The following is a 21,886-nucleotide window of genomic DNA, read 5'->3' as shown; positions in this document are numbered from 1 at the left end:
GTATGCGGAAGAATGCGGAATGTGCTGGATGGGCTGTCAACAGTCTTGATTCGCAAATCGGATTTCTGCAGTTAGAATGAAAACTGGAACCATCACTTTCCTTACTAGTTGTTGTAATTCAACAAGCGTTAATTCTGAATTCAACATTGTTTTTACCATTCATCTATTTTTAAATGTTTTTATAAATTTTGCAGCAATTTTAAATTAGCATTTTTAAAGTAGAGTTGTTCAGTAACAGAGTTATGTGTGTTCAATGTCTACATTTCTACATTAGCATCCATCTTTTTTCAGTGTGTTTAAAGAGACATTTAAACAAAATTTTGAACCCTCACTTAAATGAGCTGTATTTTGAGTAAGCTGTGTTTCTTAGTAAAACTGGTTTTGTTATTGAGAGTCATGTGCAGCAGCAGTGATGAGACAGAGATTAAAAAAAAATATGACAAAGCAAGCTAGCATAAATGAGGAAGAGAATGTAAAGATGGTCATAAGTTATACAACTATACTAAATTTTACATTACAGTAGAGAATAAAGAAGTTACGAACTTGGACGGTAGTTAGGTCACATCTTAAAGAACAAGAACTGAATGGCAATCTATGGCCGGAAATATTGTATGCCATGGTGGGGCTTGTAGAAAGCCATTTGTGTCAATTTGAAACAGTGTTTTTTTATATATATTGCCGTAATGTTTCTAATAATTTTTATTCCTTTGAATGATTTCTAATAAATATTTTCAAAACTTGCCATCAAAGGGCCAGAAAAATTGCTTTAGCGTACTTTACTAAATTGGCGAACAAATTGGTGAGCCCAGTGGGTTATTCTTCAAACTACGATAAAACGACTAAACCTGTTTCTATTTGAGTGCAATTTTTGACAATAATTATAAGAAAGGGTCGGGATAGCCTGGTTTGCAGGGCACTGGGCCCGTGTCCAAGAGGTCGTGGATTCGATCCTCTCCGGCCGAAGATTCCCCGTGTAGTAAATGGTGACTGATGCACGTTAAATCTGTAGAGGCACAAATTCCTCCATGTTCCCATAGAAAATCATACCACTGGGAGTACTGATTCAGGAATTGCCTTGCCTTCTGGATTGGATTCAAAATCACAAGGCTACGGAGTTGAACATTAGTAGTCGTAAACCCAAAGATTGGGTCGCGGCTGTTCAACGACGGTTGTAAGAAAATAAAAAATAAATAGATAAAAAAATAATTTTTAGAAAAAGTGAAATAGACGTAAAATTAAGATAATTGTCATAAAAATAAAGTATGGTTTAAAAACGCGCAAGTATATAACCACAGTACTGAATTTCTCTGTATAGAAATTGGAAATCGTTTTTTTTGTTGTTGTTGTAAACAAAATATTTGCATTAAAATATTTTTCATGGGGATAGTTCACTTTGATATATATACTCGCAATCCTAAGTGTATATCTTTTAGTAACTCTGAGCATTAAAAATAACTTCCTTATCAGAACTAATAACTTTTCAAAATAATTTTTCACTGGATTGTGAATCCAAACCTGATTGCAGAATTTAAAAAATCCCCAGGAGGTTTAGGTACAATTTTTTTTCAAAAACTCTAAAATGGCATCTTCGCTAATCTGCAGTCAAACATTTATGAATAACAAAATGATGATAAACGAATAATGATGGTTAGAAAACCGACGTAATTTCTTCTCGCGTTGGCAACGAAGACATGAAGCAAACCGAGCTACAAGCTGGACAGAAAAGAGAAGTTAAAATGCAATTTATATTAGCAACAGAAAAATTTTGATGTATTTTTATTTAACTTGACAGTTATACAAAATGAAGCTTTCAGATAAATAATACAAAAAAAAACAACTTAATAATATAGCAGAATACAAAATTCAGCAAAATCGGTCGAATAGTTCCTGAGAAATTATATTTTAAAAATATGATTTTCTTTTCAAGCACTTTTTTCGTTTTGAGCTATTTATACAGAAAATAAAATAAGTACTTTTAAATTGCACGAGGTCTTAAAGGGTAAAAAACATATCTAAAGTCAGAATTAATTATAAGGCAAACAAAAATAATGTTATTTAAAACAATCATTTGACTTGTCTTAACTTTTGGATCCGAAACATGGTCTTTGACTAAATCATTAACAGACCTGCTTGCTGCTTTTGAGAGAAAGGCATAGAGAAAAATTTTTTCGGTGGTATAAATGTGGATTTCTTATGGAGACAACGACATAATTTTAAACTATACAGGCTATTCAAGGAAGCTGATATCAACAAATACATCAAAACAAGTAGCTTAAAGCTTTCGGTACCTTTCTTCCTTGACATTTAAGATCTTCAATTACAAACCGATGGGAACTAGAGTTAGAGGTAGGCCTAAGATCAGATGGCTTGATAGTGTGCAAGAGGATTTTAAAATCCTAAGAATTACTAACCAGAGAACAATCGTAAAGAAAGGAACAAAATAGAGGGAAGGCTCTGGCCCACAAAGGGCTGTCATGCCATGAGAAGAAGTATTGAAAATAAATGATTCAAATGTGTATTGTGATTATGAATTCATACTGGTTTCACAAGTGTTCAACGTTGAGGAATTTTGCTCTTGTTCTTAGCAAAAAAAAAAAAAAAAAATTTAAATTTTTAAAATCATTTTTAAGTATAGACAGTATAACCTTTAATGATATGTGTTTTTTAATTTCAGTTTTGTATGCTTTAATGAAAATTTACCATTGGTAAAAAGCTGACTCTTACCTTTTCTATGCCTTGCTTTAACTGTAAGCACTGCTAATGAAAGCAGCAGAAGAATAGGGAGTCTCATTCTATATATCTGCAAAGAAAAATCATAATAAATGAGATATTATTTAATAGATTATATATAAAGAACAATTTTTATTTCATAATAACTGTTCTTGATCTAGGCATAACTTTTGAATCCTTGTCAATAATGAAATATACATATTCATTCTAGGATGCACTAATTAATATTTAAGCGAGGAAAACAAAACACACACACAATTTCTGCTAGTATCTTTATATCCACTATTGAGTAAGGCAGAACTAAAAACATTAAAACCTGTTTGAATACTGAAATAAACGACGAAGTGAAAAGCAAATATTAGAAACACCTCAAGATTTTCCCGATAACTAATTTCGTTTTGATATTTTTATTACGCCTTCCCCACTAGTGTTTCGAAGAATTTTGATAGCGTTTTCTTTTCTTTTCCTTAAACATAATTTTTCATTCTTATGAAAAATATATTGGAATTGTTTAAAAGTTTAAAATTTAAAGTGATTATGCATAAAATGCAAACGCAATTTTAACTGCAATGCAGGTATGATCTATAGTGTTTTGGATTTCCTTTTTATTTAATAATCGATCTATACTAGATTAATTATATAGATTCTACGTAGTATTATGCATCGCAATAAATAATTTTTCCTATTCTGTTTTTTATAAAAACAGTTTAATTTACTGATTTTTAAAATACATAACGCTGTTTTAAGAAACCCAAAGATGGTATTATTATTATTTTATATTTTTACGAACAGATTTGATTATGTAATTTAATATTACGCAGTAGATAAATAATGTTTTTCTATTTTTTTCAAAATAATTTTAATAAATTTAATAATTGGGGTACATTTTTTTCAATTGTTCCGAAAATAATACGTATTTTTTTAAAAAATACAAAAAAAATATTATTTTTGATATATTGTTATTATACAAAGTTTATTAATAAAATAATCCTCAAGTAATAATCGCAAATAAGATATGCCAGTTTTAAAGATGAATGGATTAAAAAAAATACTACCAAAATGTATTATTATAGCATTATCTTTTTCACGAACAAATTCAATTTCTTTTTTTAATCTTTTTAAGAATTAATTAATAACTTTCTTATTATTATCATAAGATGAGTAATAATGGGGATCCTGTTGCGATAAAAGCTCCTAGAGTTGCTAATTAATGGCTACTGAATAATTAATCTGAAAATAGCTTCACGAAAATTCACTTAGCCTTTAGCCACCACCATTTTTACTACATATTTTGTATCATACTGTGAGAGAAAGGTTATAAATTTCTTTAAGAGATAGAAAATGTGGTTTCTAGATTTATCGTCTGTCAGTTTTATTAAGTACTAAATTGATGTTGAAAAAAATGCAAGACTGGAAACAGGTTTTTACCCCTTCTAAATCAACAAAACAATTTCTTCCAAGTACTAAATTCTACTACCGAAGATGGTGGTAAATATATTGAAGAATTTAAATTAAAAAACTTGAAATTAAATTTATCTCAACTCCATTTGTCTTCAGTATCAGATAGCTGTTACTGAATAAACGGAATTTTTTTTAAAAAATAGTCATTTTTTACTATGTAAGTGTGATTAAAAAAGGTTCTTCGAAGCTTTTTGCTAAATAGCCACGGTTTGAGAGATTTTAATTCGAAACAAAACTTAATTTAAACTTAATTCGAATTAAACGATATATACTACCTTACTCAAAATAATTGCCTGCTCTTTAAAACAGAAAAAATAGCTTAGTTAGCTGTTTTAAAATATGTTAATGTGATTATGAAGGTTCTTCGAAGCTTTTTGATAAATAGTCACAGTTTGAGAGATTTTAATACGAAACAAAACTTATTTTAAACAATATATACTATCTTGCTCAAAATTAATTGCCTGGTCTTTAAAATAGAAAAAAATAGCTTAGTTAGCTGTTTTAAAGTATGTGATTAAAAGGTTCGTCGTAGCCTTTTGCTAAATAGCCACAGTTTGAGAGATTTTAATTCGAAACAAAACTTATTTTAAGCGATATATACTATCTTGCTCAAAATAATTGCTTGGTCTTTAAAACAGAAAAAAATAGCTTAGTTAGCTTTTTTAAAGTATGTAAGTATGATTAAAAAGGTTCGTCGAAGCTTTTTGCTAAAAAGCCAGAGTTCGAGATATTTTAATTCGAAACAGAACTTATTTCAAACGATACAAACTATCTTGCTCAAAATAATTGTCTGCTCCTTAAAACAGAAAAAAATAGCTCAGTTAGCTGTTTCGAAGTATGTGAATGTGATTAAAAAGGTTCTTCGAAGCTTTTTGCTAAATAGCCACAGTTTGAGAGATTTTAATACGAAGCAAAACTTATTTTAAACAATATATACTATCTTGCTCTAAATTAACTGCCTGTTCTTTGAAACAGAAAAAAAGCTTAGTTAGCTGTTTTAAAGTATGAAAGTATGATTAAAAAGGTTCGTCGAAGCTTTTTGCTAAATAGTCACATTTTGAGAGATTTTAATTCGAAACAAAACTATAAATTTAAACGATGTATATTAAATTGCTCAAAGGAATTGCCTGGTCTTTAAAACAGAAAAAATAGCTTATATATTAAAAAAAGTTTTAAAATAATGATTTAAGCTACACTTTTTTTTGAATAAAAAATAAAACTTTGTAAAAAATGAGTTTAAAGAAAAGTCTGAGAAAGATTTAAGGTATCGTGAAAATAATTCGTCAACATTTCGAGAATCGAAATGAGATTTGGTAGAACAAATAAAGCATATGAAGAATTTCCTTCTTTTTGAGGCAGTTCCATTATTAGGTTAGCATGTTTTTGAATATTTTTTGACCCCTTTTTATTCTATTTCAGCAAAAATAAGCAAATTCCCGACCACCGTCGCATATCTACGTAAAAATTGTCGCAACACCCCATGTTTTTTTTCCAACTCCGATTTTACTGTCGCAATCTAATTTCAAGATAAAATTCAAATAGAAGGTGTAAATTTACTCAAAAGATTTATATTTTAATTTATAAAGTTTTGAGTAGAATATTCTCTAAGAATGATCGAATTTTCTTTCTGTGGACAAATCTCCCGATCTCCGGTAAAATGCTTGAATAAATTTTTTTCTAATTTTTTCTTTTCCGAAATTTAAAATTTTAATTAATAATTTATTTCCTCTTTGAAATTTTTCCTTGTTTTTCATCATATTTTTCTCCTAATCTCTTTTAAAAATTTTGCGAAAAAGAGTAATTTTTGTGTCTTATACCCCTTGTTAGCATAAGAACCAAACCGCAAACCTCTCTTAAGATGCTTACGTAATATTTAAGTGCTCCCTTTTTAGACCTTTAAAAGAATTTGGCGTAATTTTATTTGAATTTTTTTGAATTTTCCAGAGAGGCGTCACACATTATAACACATTATAGATAAAGTTCAAATCTAAAATCACAGTAAAAAAAAAAAAAAAAAGATAGCTAAGCCTTCACGAGAGTCTTTGAAAACGTTATAATATCTCATTCTATTTTTAGAGAGGCATTACTACTCAATAAAACATTATAGAACAAATTTAAAAATTATTTGAGACAATTTTATTTGAACTTTTTTGAAACTTCTAGCACTTCTTTAGAAACTTTTGAAACACACCTCAATAAAGCATTTTAGGTCAAGTTCAAATTTAAAATTACAGTAAAAAAATAATAAACTTACGAATAGCTCAGCCTAAAAACAAGAAAGAATCTCAAGAAAACGTTGTAATAGCTCATTTGTGCTGAGCAGTTAAGTGAGTTTTTTTTGTGTGAATTTAATAAAATATCTTGATGATTAAAATATCGTGAGAATTAATCAACCTGCACTACATGTAATTGACGTCTTTGCCCAAACACGTTCTTAACCTTTATCTGATAATGATACAATATTTCGTTTTTCTGAACAAACAAAATTTAAAAAGGACTTTTAAAGCCCCAAATTTTTTTTTTTGGTACTTAGATTGCGCATTAGATTTAGGTATTGATATTAGAAGTCACAAAATAGTTCTCATTAATAAAATTTATAGAAATCTGTTAAAATAGGTAATTACGTAGTTTTATTTAAGTTTAATATAATATAAAAAATGCAGGAGGATTTAAAAATATTTTAAAATTGAGAGTTTTATAGAAAAAAAGTTCCTTTAGTGAAACTTACAAATGAAAATAATTCATAGAAATAATTATGAAATTAGAATTAGTTCAAAAATTTTATTTTAAAAATGAAATGCTTAGTAATATTTTTAAATAAATGATTCCTAGGTTTTATAAACTTGAAATATTTTTTTTTGTAGAATGATTTAAATAAATTGATTAAGCAAACTTGTATAATTTTTATATTCAGAATCTTTCTTAACTTTCAAAACTAGTTTTATTTAAACTGTTCAATTGGCAATTAAAAGTTAGCAAACAGTTTAAATTCATATCATAATGTTTATATAAATATTAAATCTAAAAAATATCTTTCTAAACATTCAAAATTTGATTTGTTTCAAAAGTTTAATTGACAATTTAAACTTAGAAATACAGTTTAAATTGATATTTTAATGTTCAGATAAATAAAAAATTCTGGAAAGATCTCTCTAAACAATTTTATTTAATTAAACGATTTTCAAAATTTAATTTATTATAAAATTTTAATTGCAATTAAAACCTAGTAAACGGTTTAAATTGATATCACAATGTTTATATAAATATTAAATCTAAAAAATATCTTTCTAAACATTCAAAATTTGATTTGTTACAAAAGTTTAGCTAACTATTTAAACTTAGCAAACAGTTTAAATTAATATTACGATTTTTAGATAATTCTTAAATTCAAATAAGATCTTTCTTACCGTTCAAAATTGGACTTTTTTTCAAAGGTTTAAGTGACAATTAAAACTTAGCAAACAGTTTAAATTGATAGTATTTAACTGTTTATCTGTTTAAATTATTTATTAAATCATTTGCCAATCACTAAAGCAATCTCCTTGAACATGCACCGAAAGTTTCTAGAAAAAAATTATTGTTATTATTATTATTTTTTATAGAACATGAGACTTAGTTTTTTTTAAATTTTGAAATACTACTTTTTCTGCTTCAATAATAGTTTTTTTTGGATTTTCTTTTCAATTATGTTTTTTTATTTTACAGCTGTGTATGAAATTAATTTTTTTTAATGAAGTTACGTTTTACACATGCTAAAGAAATTAATATAAAGCTTTTCCAAAACATTGCAATAAAAATTTAAAAATCTCAGAGATTTAGATTATCGTTTCTGTTACGGTTTCACAAACTAATGTAACAACGCCATTTAGTAAACAAGGAAAAAGTACTTAAGATTTTCTTTCTTTCTAAAATAAAAACAAGAGATTTTCAGCTAAACTGAATTCCCAGTCGCTGCTTTAATTCTTTTCAATTAGCGAGTGCTTTTGGGGTGCTGTTATGAAAGCAATTATATTTTTGAAATTTTTATTTTTATTTTCTTCAAATGAAAAATAACAACTGAAATATTTGGTTCTCGTCAAAATCATTAAGTTCTCCCCCCCTGCTTCCATACAATGAATTTTTTAAGTGTTTATTTTTTCGAGGAGAGAAAATTGTTTCCTAGATTACTTTTGGAAGAGAAAATTTCATCAAAAAAAATTAATTGAGTTTTATGTTTACCAAAATAAATTCAAAAGTTTTACGAATTAACTCGTTGTTCATTGTCAGTGATCAAGAAATTAAAAAATTAATTTAATATTAATCTCAACTCATGCAAAGTTCATAATAAATTTTTATTTTCAGTCTTTTTTTTTTGCATTTTTAAACAGGAAGCAGAATTTTAATGAAAATAGCTACTTTTTATTAAATTGGTTCTCTCAGTTATTAGAGCTAATGATTTTTAATTTCAACTAGTTTTTTTAAGCTGGTGAGTTTACCGGCTTTAATTTTAGATATGATTTCTTTCACTTCTTCTGAAAAATTTTGCCAATGTCATAATTTGTCTCCAAATACTTTTTATAATTAAAAATGAACATGTTAGATACTTTTTAATACATCCATTTTTACATCTTCCTGAGAAATTCTGCAGATGACATAATTTTTCCTAAAATACATTGTAAAAATTTCAACAAATTACGGTATAAAGTACAGACACTTTGGGTGCATAATCTGTAAAATACCTTTTAATGTTAAATATTACACATTATTAGAAACTTCCCGGAAAAATGGTTAACTAAATTGATAACCGCTTGTCAGAAAAATCCCAAATACTAAATTTGCCTTATTTGTGACCTATTTGGTCCTTTTGAATAATAAACGGGACAAAAAAAAATCTTTTTTTAAAATTCGTAGTCAAAGGGTTAAAGTTTTTTTAAGCATCTTTTTTCACAAAAAAATCATAAAGGCTTTTATCTCATCAGTCTCATTCAAACTTAACTTTAAACTCTTAACTACCTTGAATTGGAAAAAAAGTTAAGAAATAGCTAAGAATCGGCCTCATAGGTGAGGAAAATATAAACAGATTGAAAGATTGGCGATAGAATTATCTTTTATTACACAGATTAAATAAATTAGATCCATTTAAATTAATGAATTAAAATTCTTGCAAATAAAAACAAATGAATGCGACACTTAATTCATCGGTTATTTCAAATGTCACATCAGTTAAATGTCGTATATCAAGAATATTGTTGTTTCTGAATCCAAGACACAGAATCAGATACACCTTTCAAATCTGTCATACTAAATTATGTCTATATGGATTCGAAGGTAATAATAATAATCAACATAAGTGATTACCTTCTTGTTTTTCGCATTACCATTTAGTAAATATTGTATTTGACACACAACATTGATTGATTAGCTCTCGGACATTAACTTTTTTTTCTTCGGCGAAAAAGTTTAAAAAAAACTAAAAAAAAAACTAATAATCAGCCTCACAGATATAGAGAATATTAACAGGTTGAAATATTGGCAATATCATTATCTTTTATTAGACAAATTAAATAAATTGTATCCACTTAAATTAATTAATTAAAATTCTGACAAATAAAAGCGACTGAATGTGACACTTAATCCATCGGTTATTTCAAATGGCACATCAGTTAAATGCCGTACATCAAGAATGTTGTTGTTTCTGAATCCAAGACACAGAATCAGATACCACCTTTCAAATCTGTCATACTAAATTATGTCTATATGGATTCGAAAGCAATAATCAACATAAGCGATTACCTTCTTGTTTTTCGCATTACATTTTAGTAAATATTATATCTGACACACAACATTGATGGATTAGCTCTCGGATATTAACTCTTTTATTTTTTTACCTTCAACGACCTTGAATTGGAAAAAGTTAAAAAAAGCCAAGAATGGGCCCCGGCGGTGGAAAAACGATTGAAAGGGTATATATACGGACGTGATATGAAATGCATGATGAAATAATCTACCAATCCTTTTAATTCGTGTGAAAAAGGGTCGCAGCGAGACTCGAGTTAAACATCCGAACGACCCTGAATGACCTCGGAATGAAATAACCCGTTAGCATCGCAGTTCAAAGATAAGAAAAAAAAAACATTTCCAGCAGGGGTTAGGTGAGATGTTTGTGGTTTTGGAGAACATTTTTTCTACCTTTGGCTAATACAAAAAAAAAGCGAGAAAAAAAATAAATATCAATATTGACGCAATAAAAAAAACTACCTATTCTTCTTGTTTTTCGTATACTTAGGTAATTAGTTGTTAAAAAAAATACCTTTGTAATTCGATCTGATCTCTTTTATGATTTATGATATAATTGCATTATGAAATGTGGACTCCATTTGCCACTCTGGTTTTCTAAAAAAGTATTTGGCTTTAGATTTCACAGATTTTTCAGGTAGTTTTGATTTTCCATCGAAAACATACTTGTGTAATAAAATTAGAACATTTTCAGCTGGTTTATATAATATTTTATTTATTTTAGTTTAATAAAATGGCATGATTTATGATATAATTGTGTTATAAAATGGGAACTCCATTTGCCACTCTGGTTTTCCAAACAAGTATTTGACTTTAGATTTCACAGATTTTTCAGGTAGTTTTGATTTTCCAACGAAAACATACTCGTGTAATAAAATTAGAACATTTTCAGCTGGTTTATATAATGTTTTATTTACTTTATTTTAATAAAATTGCATGATTTATGATATAATTGTATTATGAAATGGGAACTCCATTTGCAACTCTGGTTTTCCAAATAACTATTGGCTTTAGATTTCACAGATTTTTCAGGTAGTTTTGATTTTCGATCGAAAACATACTCGTGTAATAAAATTAGAACATTTTCAGCTTTTTTATACAATGTTTTATTTACTTTATTTTAATAAAATTGCATGATTTATGATATAATTGTATTATGAAATGGGAACTTTACTTGCCACTCTGGTTTTCCAAATAACTATTGGCTTTAGATTTCACAGATTTTTCAGGTAGTTTTGATTTTTGATCGAAATCATACTCGTGTAATAAAATTAGAACATTTTTAGCTGGTGTATCTAATATTATATTTACTTTATTTTAATATTATAGCATGATTTACCAGCAAAGCAGTGGTACGAATAAATTGAGTCACGTGATTTTCTTAACTCATAAGAATCGTGCAAATCACTTTAAATGAAGTTGAGTTCTGGAAGTGATGAAGTTTAGTAAAATAGATTCAGTGCGTTTTGCGTATTTGTTCCCCTATAAATCTGTGTTACGTCGCATCGTTTCATTTAATTCAGCTAATATCCGTATTTGTGTGTTATGCTGTTTTAACGAATAAATGAGAAATGTTATACTTCATTTCTCAGTGTTTTATTTCGACTTGCCTGCCTGAAATTATCAGTTTCTTTTCGTATTCTTAATTTCCGAATGATTTCAGATCACTAATTGAGTCATCATAGTATTAAATTATTATAAAATCGTTCAAATATCTTTAATTTTTTTAACGCCAGAAATTTAACTTACTCAATCTAATGAGATATTTAATATTGTCCTACTTTCGTCGAATAAGCAGGATATTCTATTTTAAGGGACCAACTTAAGGGACCAACTTGTTCCACTAACTTTGAAACAAAAATGATTACGAACAAGAAATTTGGTACTTTTTTCATCTTTATTCTTGAGCTAGACTAAATTATTATCAAGCATGAAAGTGTTCATAAAATATTACAGTGAAATAAAGATATGAAAAAAGGTGGCAGATTTTTTTATATTTTAGCATTTTTTAATACTTTTTGAACTTAATCAAATTTACTTTCTTAAAATTTATTCCTTTTTAAAAAGTTCAAAATTTAGTTCTTTAAAGTTTTGAAATTTAATTTCATAAATACTTTCCAATTAGTAGTGACAAGAATTCATTAAAGTTCACTACGATTCAATATTGTAAATTATTTAAAATGTAATTCTGATAATCTTTCGGTGCTTTTCGTTATAATATCTGGCTATTTTAGTAAATCTCTAGTTCTATTTTTTTTAAATTTAATGTCTATTGTAAATCAATTTTCATTTTAGAGGAACTATGAGGAGATGTCTCGTAGAACATCAAGTTGACAAAACAGATATCTTTGAAACTAAAATGTATTGTAATCCAATTTTATTCATAATTACAAAACGCATCAACAATTTCATAGCTTTTTCTGATTTCAAGTATTCATACAGATTTTTAAAGTTTTAAATGATATCCAATTTTCAAGATTATCAACTCAGATTCAATCTTTCAATTTAAATTCGATCTTTCAATTCAGATTCAATCTTAAGAGTAACGGAACGAAAGAAAATATAATTTTTTAAATGTATATGTTTTTTGAAGAAATACACACACATTTATAAAGTTATACGTCTTTGTGATCAGGAACTCGTCGTTTCTCAAACTCTCTTTAAATAGTAAGACACGAAATTCATAAGAATTGCGTGAGTTCAGAGCTAATGTAACTCTAATTTCATTTTCATATCAGTCTACTGCAATAAAAAATGTATATGAACCAACGCAGCTGAATTTAAGACTCAATTCCCAGAAACAACATGAGCCAAAATAAAATGTAAACACGCGTTCTTTGATGAAGGAACAATTGTTTAGGGGAGAGAGCGCCCAACATCAAACCTTTTGTTTAATCCCTTTGAATGGAACATGCTTTGTATATCTTTTAAAATGTCCTTGGTTACAAACATCTTTTCTTTTACTTCATAACTGCCCTTGAAAAAATGAAAAGGAATAACGTGGTTACAGTTATATCATCCCTCATCGTCATCAAATGGATTGTGTACCCGTAAGCTACAAGCTAGAAAATTCTTAAAAGCTATCTTCAGTGAATCTTGAATGCCAATGTAGTAGACATCATTGTATTTTAGGGTTAATAACACTGTTTGTATGATGTAATTAATTATGCCTTCATAACAAATGTATCTCTACGTACTGATAAAAGAATTTAAGAGTCATGATTTTATTGTCGGAAAGCGTTGCAATATTCAGAACTGTTCTTCTTGATTATTATTCCCTACTTCGGAAGTCGATAATGATAGGGTAATAAGGGAAGCATAAACACACGTGCTCATTATGAATATTAACAAGATGATCTCTGCTATGGAATAAAGCATTAGTGATAGGAAATTAAAAAAAGAAAGAACGATTTTCTTAGATGTAGATTAATATGAATCGAACATTTTAAAGTGTGTTTATCAGAAAAGAGTTAAAGGCTATTTTTTCAGAATACCAATTCTGAGATTGTTTAAAATAGATAGCGAGATTCTTATATAGATAATCACAAACGAGATTGTTTATTACAAATGTTACTGACAGTGTATGGTTTGGAGATATTTCATAACTCGGATTGTTTGGTGTTATTTGGACAAATAATGAAGCATTTAATCTGTTTCATTCTTCAGGGGTGCAGAGCGATTACTTTATTACGACCACCTGGCAGTTTTATGCAAATGAGCTAAGGCGTATAGTGTAATGTCATGCTTTAGGGTCTTTCGTGTGCATGGTAGTTTAAATAAGATCGCATGCTTATATGTCGTTGTAGATCAAGTATATTTACTGTTTATGATTTATACTGTAATGTTGATGATTTGCTGCTGATGATAAGTTTTGGTATTTTCAACTTGATTACGTATCCTGCCATACTGCTAGTATCGTGATTGAAGTTCGATTTGTTTGCTTTGAACTTCGAAATTTCTAGATGCTTTTGCTACTCTTTCTTGATGCTTTCTCAGAGTTATTGAGCATTTTTGGGATTAAGAAGAAAAATACACTTTTCTAATCATCTATTCCGGTAAAATAAATATTATTTTAAAGTCGTCATCTAAATCCGCAATCATTCAGTCTCACATTATTTGCTATATTCAGGCTCACATTATTGGCCGTATTCAGTTTCACGTAAGAGCTGTCATGATCTCGTAGTCCATAGCGTGAAATATCAAAATATAAAGTTAAAAAAAAGTGGGCGTTGAAGGAGTGGCGGATAGAGGGTCATAGCAAATTAACATGCTTGCTTATTACATATATATTACTGGAAATCTATTAAAAAAGCGCTTTCTGAATAATTTTTGTAAAATCAACTAAAAATATAGTTTTATAATATGTCATAAAATTTGGTAATTTTATGATACCTTAGAGTAGCTATTCTTTCTCTCGCAATACTTGATGATTATTACGTATCTAAAGTAAAAGCTCTAAAGTAAAAGTGATACAGTAAAAGATCTACAAAATTCATTCAATATTTAAAGAATTTTATAGATATAAGTTCCTTTTTTCGTTAGGTGATGTATTTTTTTAGCCTAAACAGCTGCTTAATACTGTTTTCTGATAAGAACTTTTTGAGTGTTCGGAATTTCCACTAGACTAAAACACGATTCACAGAAACATCTTATTTCTTACATAGAAAATCATAACGTTTTCCTTAAAAACATACATAATTTGAATACTGGCTAATCATTATATCGCTCCAAGCTCTTCATTTGTATTATGAATAAATTAATGAATAGAAGTGTAAAACGGAGAATAGAAATTCTTCATTTAAAATCGTCAACTTCGCCTGAAAAGAATGTTCCTGACAGTCGTATTCTAGTTCTGATATTTTCGATTAATTTTGTGATTGTTCGATTCGCAACTCTATCAAAAAGGCTTGTTTTAAAAGGTTGTTCACCAACAATTAATCCTTTCACAACTACAAGAATAATAACTCTTCTGTCAGGTTTTTTTGAAGGTTGTGAACTCATTTGTAGTTGATTGAAAGTAACACAAAAGTCATAGATGGAATTCATAGATACGTAAAATATATTTATATAAACTTGAAAGAATAATAAAGGTTAATTTTCGTCACCAAATATTAAACACTCAGAATTAATTCGTCATTCTGTTAAATCAAGATTATTAAGATTATTTTCTGAAATAGATTCTAATTATTAAATCTAGATTATTAAAATTAATTTCTAAAATTGATTCTAATTATTAAATCTAGATTATTAAGATTATTTTCTGAAATAGATTCGAATTATTAAATCTAGATTATTAAAATTAATTTATTATATAGATTTTAATTATTAAATCAAGATTATTACGATTAATTTCTAAAATAGATTCCAATTATTAAATCTTGATAATTAAAATTAATTTATAATATAGATTCTAATTATTGAATCAAGATTATTAATATTAATTTCTAAAATAGACTCTAATTATTAAATCTAGATTATTAAAATTAATTTCTAAAATAGATTCTAATTATTAAGATTATTTTCTGAAATAGATTTTATTTAAAATTTTATAATCGTCGTTGAACAGCTGACCCAATTTTATGGGTTTACGACTACTAATATTCAACTCCGTAGCCTTGTAATTTTGAACCCAATCCAGAAGACAAGGGAACTCCTGGATCGAGTATTGGGAGAAATTTGTCTTTATGGAGGACTTTTTGATGGAGCTAACCCTCAATTGCGCTACATGGAGAGGAAGACCACGAGAACCTCCCACGGTTAGCATGAAGGAAAGGGGACTCTAACTCATGATCCGTCTACCACTGATGATATTTCACGTCAGCACTGTGGTCGTTGCAAGCCGCATGCGGAATTCGTATCGACTGGGATTCGAACCCGGTTCGCCTCATTGGAAGGCGAACGCTCTATCTCCTGAGCCATCGCTGCTCTCTAAGATAGATTATAATTATTAAATCTAGATTATTTGATTACGATCTATGAAAGGGATTTTAAAAAAGTAATATCCAAATTAAATAATATATCAGAAGCATATCACCAGCTATATGAAATGTTATAATAATTTTTATCAATTTCAGGTCAAATATAGAAATTTCACTCAAAATTTGCGAATCAGAACCCTTCTTAGAGAAAAAAGTATGGTCAAAACTACCAGAATATGGAAAAATTTACCGTGTGTCAGGCTTTATAGGAACAGTAGAAATCTCGGAAATTTTTATTGAAGCTCTTATGATATAATTTCGATGTAATTGCTAATGATTAATATAATTAATAATGATTAATATAATTAATAATGATTAATATAATTAATAATGATTAATATAATTTCGATATAGCGTAAGATTCTTTTAGTTATTTTTTAGAGTGATTTACAATATTTAATATTTATAAAAAAAATATAAATGAACGAATACTACTGAAATGATTGTGTTTTAAATAATTAGCTTTTTTTAGCATTCTTGCCTGTGTTATAAGTTGATAAAACAGTACAGTTTAAAAATAGAGCTTAAACTTACATATTGAGATTGTTTATTATTTTGGTTCATAAAGTAGAAAACAAAATTATCAGATCTTCGAAATATGATCATAAGCTGTAATTACTATGCAAGTTAAAATTAGTTTAAAATATCACTTTAGGATTGATGCAGAAGGATTGATCACTTTAGGAGAATTATTAGTAGATTATGCACATTCAATATATTCTGATTGATAAGCAAGCACTATTAGTAAATTCCAATTAATAAACAAGTCATACATTTGTTATTTAAACGATTGGTTGAATATTGGATTCAAAAATAAATTTTTTCCTATATTGCATTGAATTATGTCGCAATTATTGCCGCCGAAACGCGGTTTGTTCCAGTAAGAAAGATTTGTTAGCGGAATATAGGTTCCTATTTCCTTTTAAAGCGATCAGACCTTCCCATTAAGTTAGTCGTTGTAAGAAACATATAAGCAATTCACATTTTTTACACGTTGAATGACATGGGGGACACCGGTGATGCCAAGATTATTAGAAACACATAATTCGAGTAAATTTTTAATTTTTTTATATTATTATTGTTACTAAAATGGTTTGAGGAAATTTATACAATATAGAACGCACAAAAAATAGTTTTATTTATATACACAGAGATGCCAACTTACACCGGACAGCGAATAAGTATTATCAATGAATAGTTTATTAATTGTGATTCTTGGTTTAATAAATTCAATTTAGTAGATTTTTATCCACCACTATTTCTAAACAATTCGTCGATTTTGAAAACCCTAGGTACTCAAAATTGAAACAGCATATAGTCGTTTTTGTACAAAATGCAGTTTCAAAAATAATTTGGAGGGAAAACTGTGTGAGAGGGATGTTCGTTGGCTGCCGGCAGGATTCGAACCAAGGACCTCCGGGTAATCGAGGAAAAGTTAGAACGCTTAATAAAGTGGCCTCAGCAATGACGTATCATGACATGCGAATTTCCAATTTAAAAGCTACAAAGGGTTGCAATTTGGAAAATATAGTTTGATCGGGAGATCGATTATTTTAATTTTCCTATTTGCTTATTTCGTTATATTTTAAAAACTGTTGTTGCTGGCCCACACGGTTAGCGGAGCTAAACCAAGTCCATGACTCCAGAGACTCTGAGCAAGTCTGTAACAAAAAGTGGATCTGAAAAGAGGTCCACTTTAGAGATATTTAGGCATTGAAGTATATGTTCAGGAGTAGCTTGTTGGTCGTTACACTTAGTGCAAACAGGGAAAACTCTTGAACCATTACTGAACAGCATAGTTCTTAGGTGACCGCTTCGAAATCTTGATATAACCGTCTGATCCCGCCTGCTGCACTGAAGGGTCAGGCTGCCACCTGGGCGGTTGCACTGATACCAATGATTAACAGGAGGGCCCACAAGATCACGAAGCCTGTTAAAACGGGAGTGGAGCTCCGAGAAAGTCAGAGATGCCGAAGAATGCAGGGGCAGATCAGTTCCGCTCTTAGCCAAGGAGTCTGCAATCTCATTACCCTCAACATCGACATGAGATGGGATCCATTGCAAGTGTATATTATGGGAGAAAGAAAGGGTCTTCAGCTTGTTTAAAATTGAAACTCACACTGTCACCCACCCCATGCCAATCCGAAAGGTGCTGGATTGCACTCCTACTATTGCTCAAAATCCAGATGTCATTTGATCCAGGAAAAGTAAGCACAGCGCCCAATCCAGCATCTATAGCGATCAGCTCGCTGCGAAAGACAGAGCAGTGATCAGGATTTCACAACTTGATATGGTAAGAGCTGTGATTGGTTCTGACGAAGACACCACTGCCAGAACAAGAATCGGCATTCCTACTGCCATCTGTATCGCTCGGAATGCTGTTGATCAATTCAAGAGCAATTTGTCTCAGATACTCAGGAACGTCAGAAGATTTGCTGACATGTACAGGAAGAAATGGGTGGAAATACACTTTCTGGAGTCCCTCGCTTGGATCAACACAAGAGTTCAGATAGTGCGGCTCAACATTTTCAGAAGTCAAATTATCACCGATCACTAGACTGAAAGGGCTGTTTCTTTTGAGCCTTTGGTTATTTCTCCAACTGTGAAGGAAAGCTGACGTTCGGTTACCAGTACCAAAACTGAGTAGTTTGTTATAATATTTGACAAGCATTGATTTTCTTCGAAAACTGAGCGGTTGTAAGTCAGCCTCAAAGAGAACAATATCGTTGGGGCAGCTGTTACGTAAACCCGTGATGATCCGCGCAGCACTAAGCTGAACCAGTTCAAGCCTCTCAAGTTGGATCTCAGAAGCACAACAATAAACTGGATAACCATATTCCAGGATTGGTCTAATAAGAGTCAAATATGTACTGCGAAGAGTTTTCGAATCGGCTCCCCAGTCGTGCCCTGAGATGAATTTTAAAATCCCCAGACATTTTCTACTCCTAAGCACCAGATGATCAATGTGCTTACTGCTGGTAATCTCCGGGTCCAGAACAAATCCTAAGTATTAGGGTTCTTGTCTACGGAGAGAGGCTGTCCATTCAAAAAAATATTAGGTTGGTAATTATATAGCTTCCTGTTAGTAGTGAAGAAAGCGGAACTAGACTTTGAAGGGTTAAAACTTAATTTGTGGTGCTCAGCAAAACTGTTAAGCTAACTGTTAAAAACTGTTAAACGAGTGTAATGTATGTCAGGATGTGTTAATTCGGCGGCCACTATATGAAGCTTCCTAATTCAATCTGGACTTGGATGAGCAATTATGGTGGTTAGAGCATCCTACGACGAACCTAGAAGTCTTAGAATTTATGTTTCCTGCAGGTTGTCACCGTTTATCTCTCTCACTCATTGTTCCTTTTATTTCATTTTTGAATTTTTGCTCAAAAATGAGTATTCGCTGTTTTAGTTTTAAATGCATGGGTTTTTAAATTTGATTATTATTTGTTTCGGAGATAATTTGACATTTGTTTTTTTACTGTGTCAAAAAGAACAGTGGTTATAAATTTTTTTATACATAAATGACAGCCTGAAAAGTCCATTCAATTCATCTCGCATAACAGTTGCTTCACAAAACGCATAATAATTTAATCCAAAATATTTTTAGACGAAATAAAAGTAATGATAGACGGGAATGTAAAATTATAAAAATGCATCAGCATCAAGAAATCATTAAAATAATAATTTTTTTATAGTTAATTACTAAATAGCTGAATTCTATATATTCTAAATATTTTATGTATTCATATATATTCAATGTGAAATATAAACTAAAATAATGTGATAACATGATTGTCAATGTTAATTTTTTTTCAAATACTCCACAACATAAAATTACACCATTGATTGACATTATTCTTATTTTTTATGAGTTTTATTATTTCTTATTATAGATGTAACTTGTGTTAATGTTTTTATACTTTTATATAATTTGAGTTCGTAATTTTTTGTTGCAACAGAAATGTGTCCCGATAAGATATTTTCCGTTTCAAAATCGTATAAATTTCATAATACAAGTGCAAATAAATTACCATTTAATATTAAATTATTGTATAGCATAAAAATGTCTGAAAGTTAACGCGGAAAAAAAGAAACGTAGGAGAAATAATATCTCTCAGAATAATGATGACATAGACAGAGGGAAAACGCTGAATCGGTTCATCTTTCTAAGAAAGCACAATGTAGTCACGACAGCCAATTCTATTTCCCCAAAAAAGACACATTTTCTGAATGCCTAACAGAAGCATTACTCAGCTATATTTACATTGAATGCTTGAAGAAAAAAAGAAATTATGTTTTCACTTTCTGCGCAAAAATAACAAATTATCAGAATTAAATGTAGAGCTCAGACTTTATTGATATGGCTTTGTTAACAAAATTAAATATTTATTAGACTGAAGTTCATACGTATGATAAGGAAATTAACTTTGATATATATATGAATGGCTTGGGGTAATAATACACTAAGCCGCATTTTAAAATTATATATGGCTCATTGATGTGGCTTTTTTAACAGAATTAAACATTTATTTGACTGAAATTGTTATCAGTGATTGCGCAATTCACATATATATATATATTCATAACGGCTACACTCTTAGATGTCACAGAATAGCAGAATATAAACTTTCATATTTGTTCGTTTACTATTTACGCAACTTTTCTCACTTTACGTTTATACTGAGCTGAATAGCAAGCAATTAAGATTAATTTCGATATTTCATAAAATTTGGTGTGAATAGCATACAATTGATAAATTATAATTCATTCATCTACATCTTTACTGTTTCTAAAATTTTATACTAGATTCGCAATTCAAAAAGAATACATCGGCCTTAATTTAAAATCTAATAATATGTTCTTTATTTAGAATATAATCTAATACAATATTCTGTTATTAAAATCTAATGCTATGTTCGTTATTCAAAGTGTAATATTGCACTCTTTATTTAAAATCTGACACAACTTTCGATATTTAAAATCTAATATTATGCTCTATTTTTAAAATGTAATATTACGCTCTCTATATAAAATGGGATAGTGTGATCTCTATATAAAATCGAACACTACCGTCTCTTATTAAATCTAATGTTTTCTCTTTTTAAAATCTAATATTTTTTTGTTATTTTAAATCTACTATTTTAAAGGTAATATTGCACTTTTTATTTAAAATCTCATACAACTTTTACTATTTAAAATCTTATATTATGTTCCATTTTTGAATGTAATACTATATGATCTCGATCTCTATTTAAAATATAATATTACATTTTTTATATAAAATGTGATACCTTTTTTCTATTTAAAATCGAATATTAAACTCGCTACTTAAATGTAATACTATGCTCTCATTTTAAAATCTAGTACTAAGTTCTGTATTTAAAATGTAATATTACTTTCTCTATTTAAAATCTAAAATTAGCTTTACTTTTTAAAATCTAATATTATGTTATCTTTTAAAAGGGTAATACAATGTTCTCTATTTAAAATTTAATATTACTCTCTCTACATAAAAGGTGATATTATGGTCGCTATTAAAAATCGAATATTAAGTTCTCTATTTGAATCTAATATTATGTTCCCTATTTAAAATATAATAATATGCTAGCTACTTAAAATCTACTACTATGTACTCCATTTAAAATGTCTTATTACACTCTCTATTTAAAATCTGATAATATGTTTGGTATTAAAAATCTATTATTATGTTCTCTATTGTTTTAAAATATAGAATCATGTTCTCCGTTTATTTTTATAGCTAATAGTATGCTCTCGATTAATTTTTAAGCGTATTACTATGTTTTCCCTTTGTACGATCTTTTTCAAAGTTCTTAAAATTATAAAAAGTTTAAGAAATTACGTGAAATCTATTATTCTCAAAGAATGTAATATAATTTCTAAAAGTGTTGACGAACAAACTCTCTACTAAATAAGCTAAACGTATT

At 28.8% G+C, this 21,886-nt stretch overlaps 1 protein-coding gene across 1 annotated transcript in view; it reads right to left on the bottom strand.

The window, feature by feature from the left end:
- LOC107444068 (uncharacterized) overlaps positions 1-21,886 on the bottom strand; it is a 70,729-nt gene that overhangs the window by 9,554 nt on the left and 39,289 nt on the right. Inside the window, exon 3 of the mRNA XM_016058143.4 lies at positions 2,725-2,800. Coding sequence (XP_015913629.3) covers positions 2,725-2,791 — 67 coding nt within the window. The 5' untranslated portion in view covers positions 2,792-2,800. The remainder of the gene's footprint in view (positions 1-2,724; positions 2,801-21,886) is intronic.

Source organism: Parasteatoda tepidariorum, chromosome 4 (assembly GCF_982258835.1).
Source record: "Parasteatoda tepidariorum strain Cologne lab strain chromosome 4, Ptep-v5.0, whole genome shotgun sequence".
Classification (NCBI taxonomy): domain Eukaryota; kingdom Metazoa; phylum Arthropoda; class Arachnida; order Araneae; family Theridiidae; genus Parasteatoda; species Parasteatoda tepidariorum.
The sequence above is the reverse complement of the archived record's forward strand: the minus strand, read 5'-3'. Positions and strand labels throughout refer to the sequence as shown.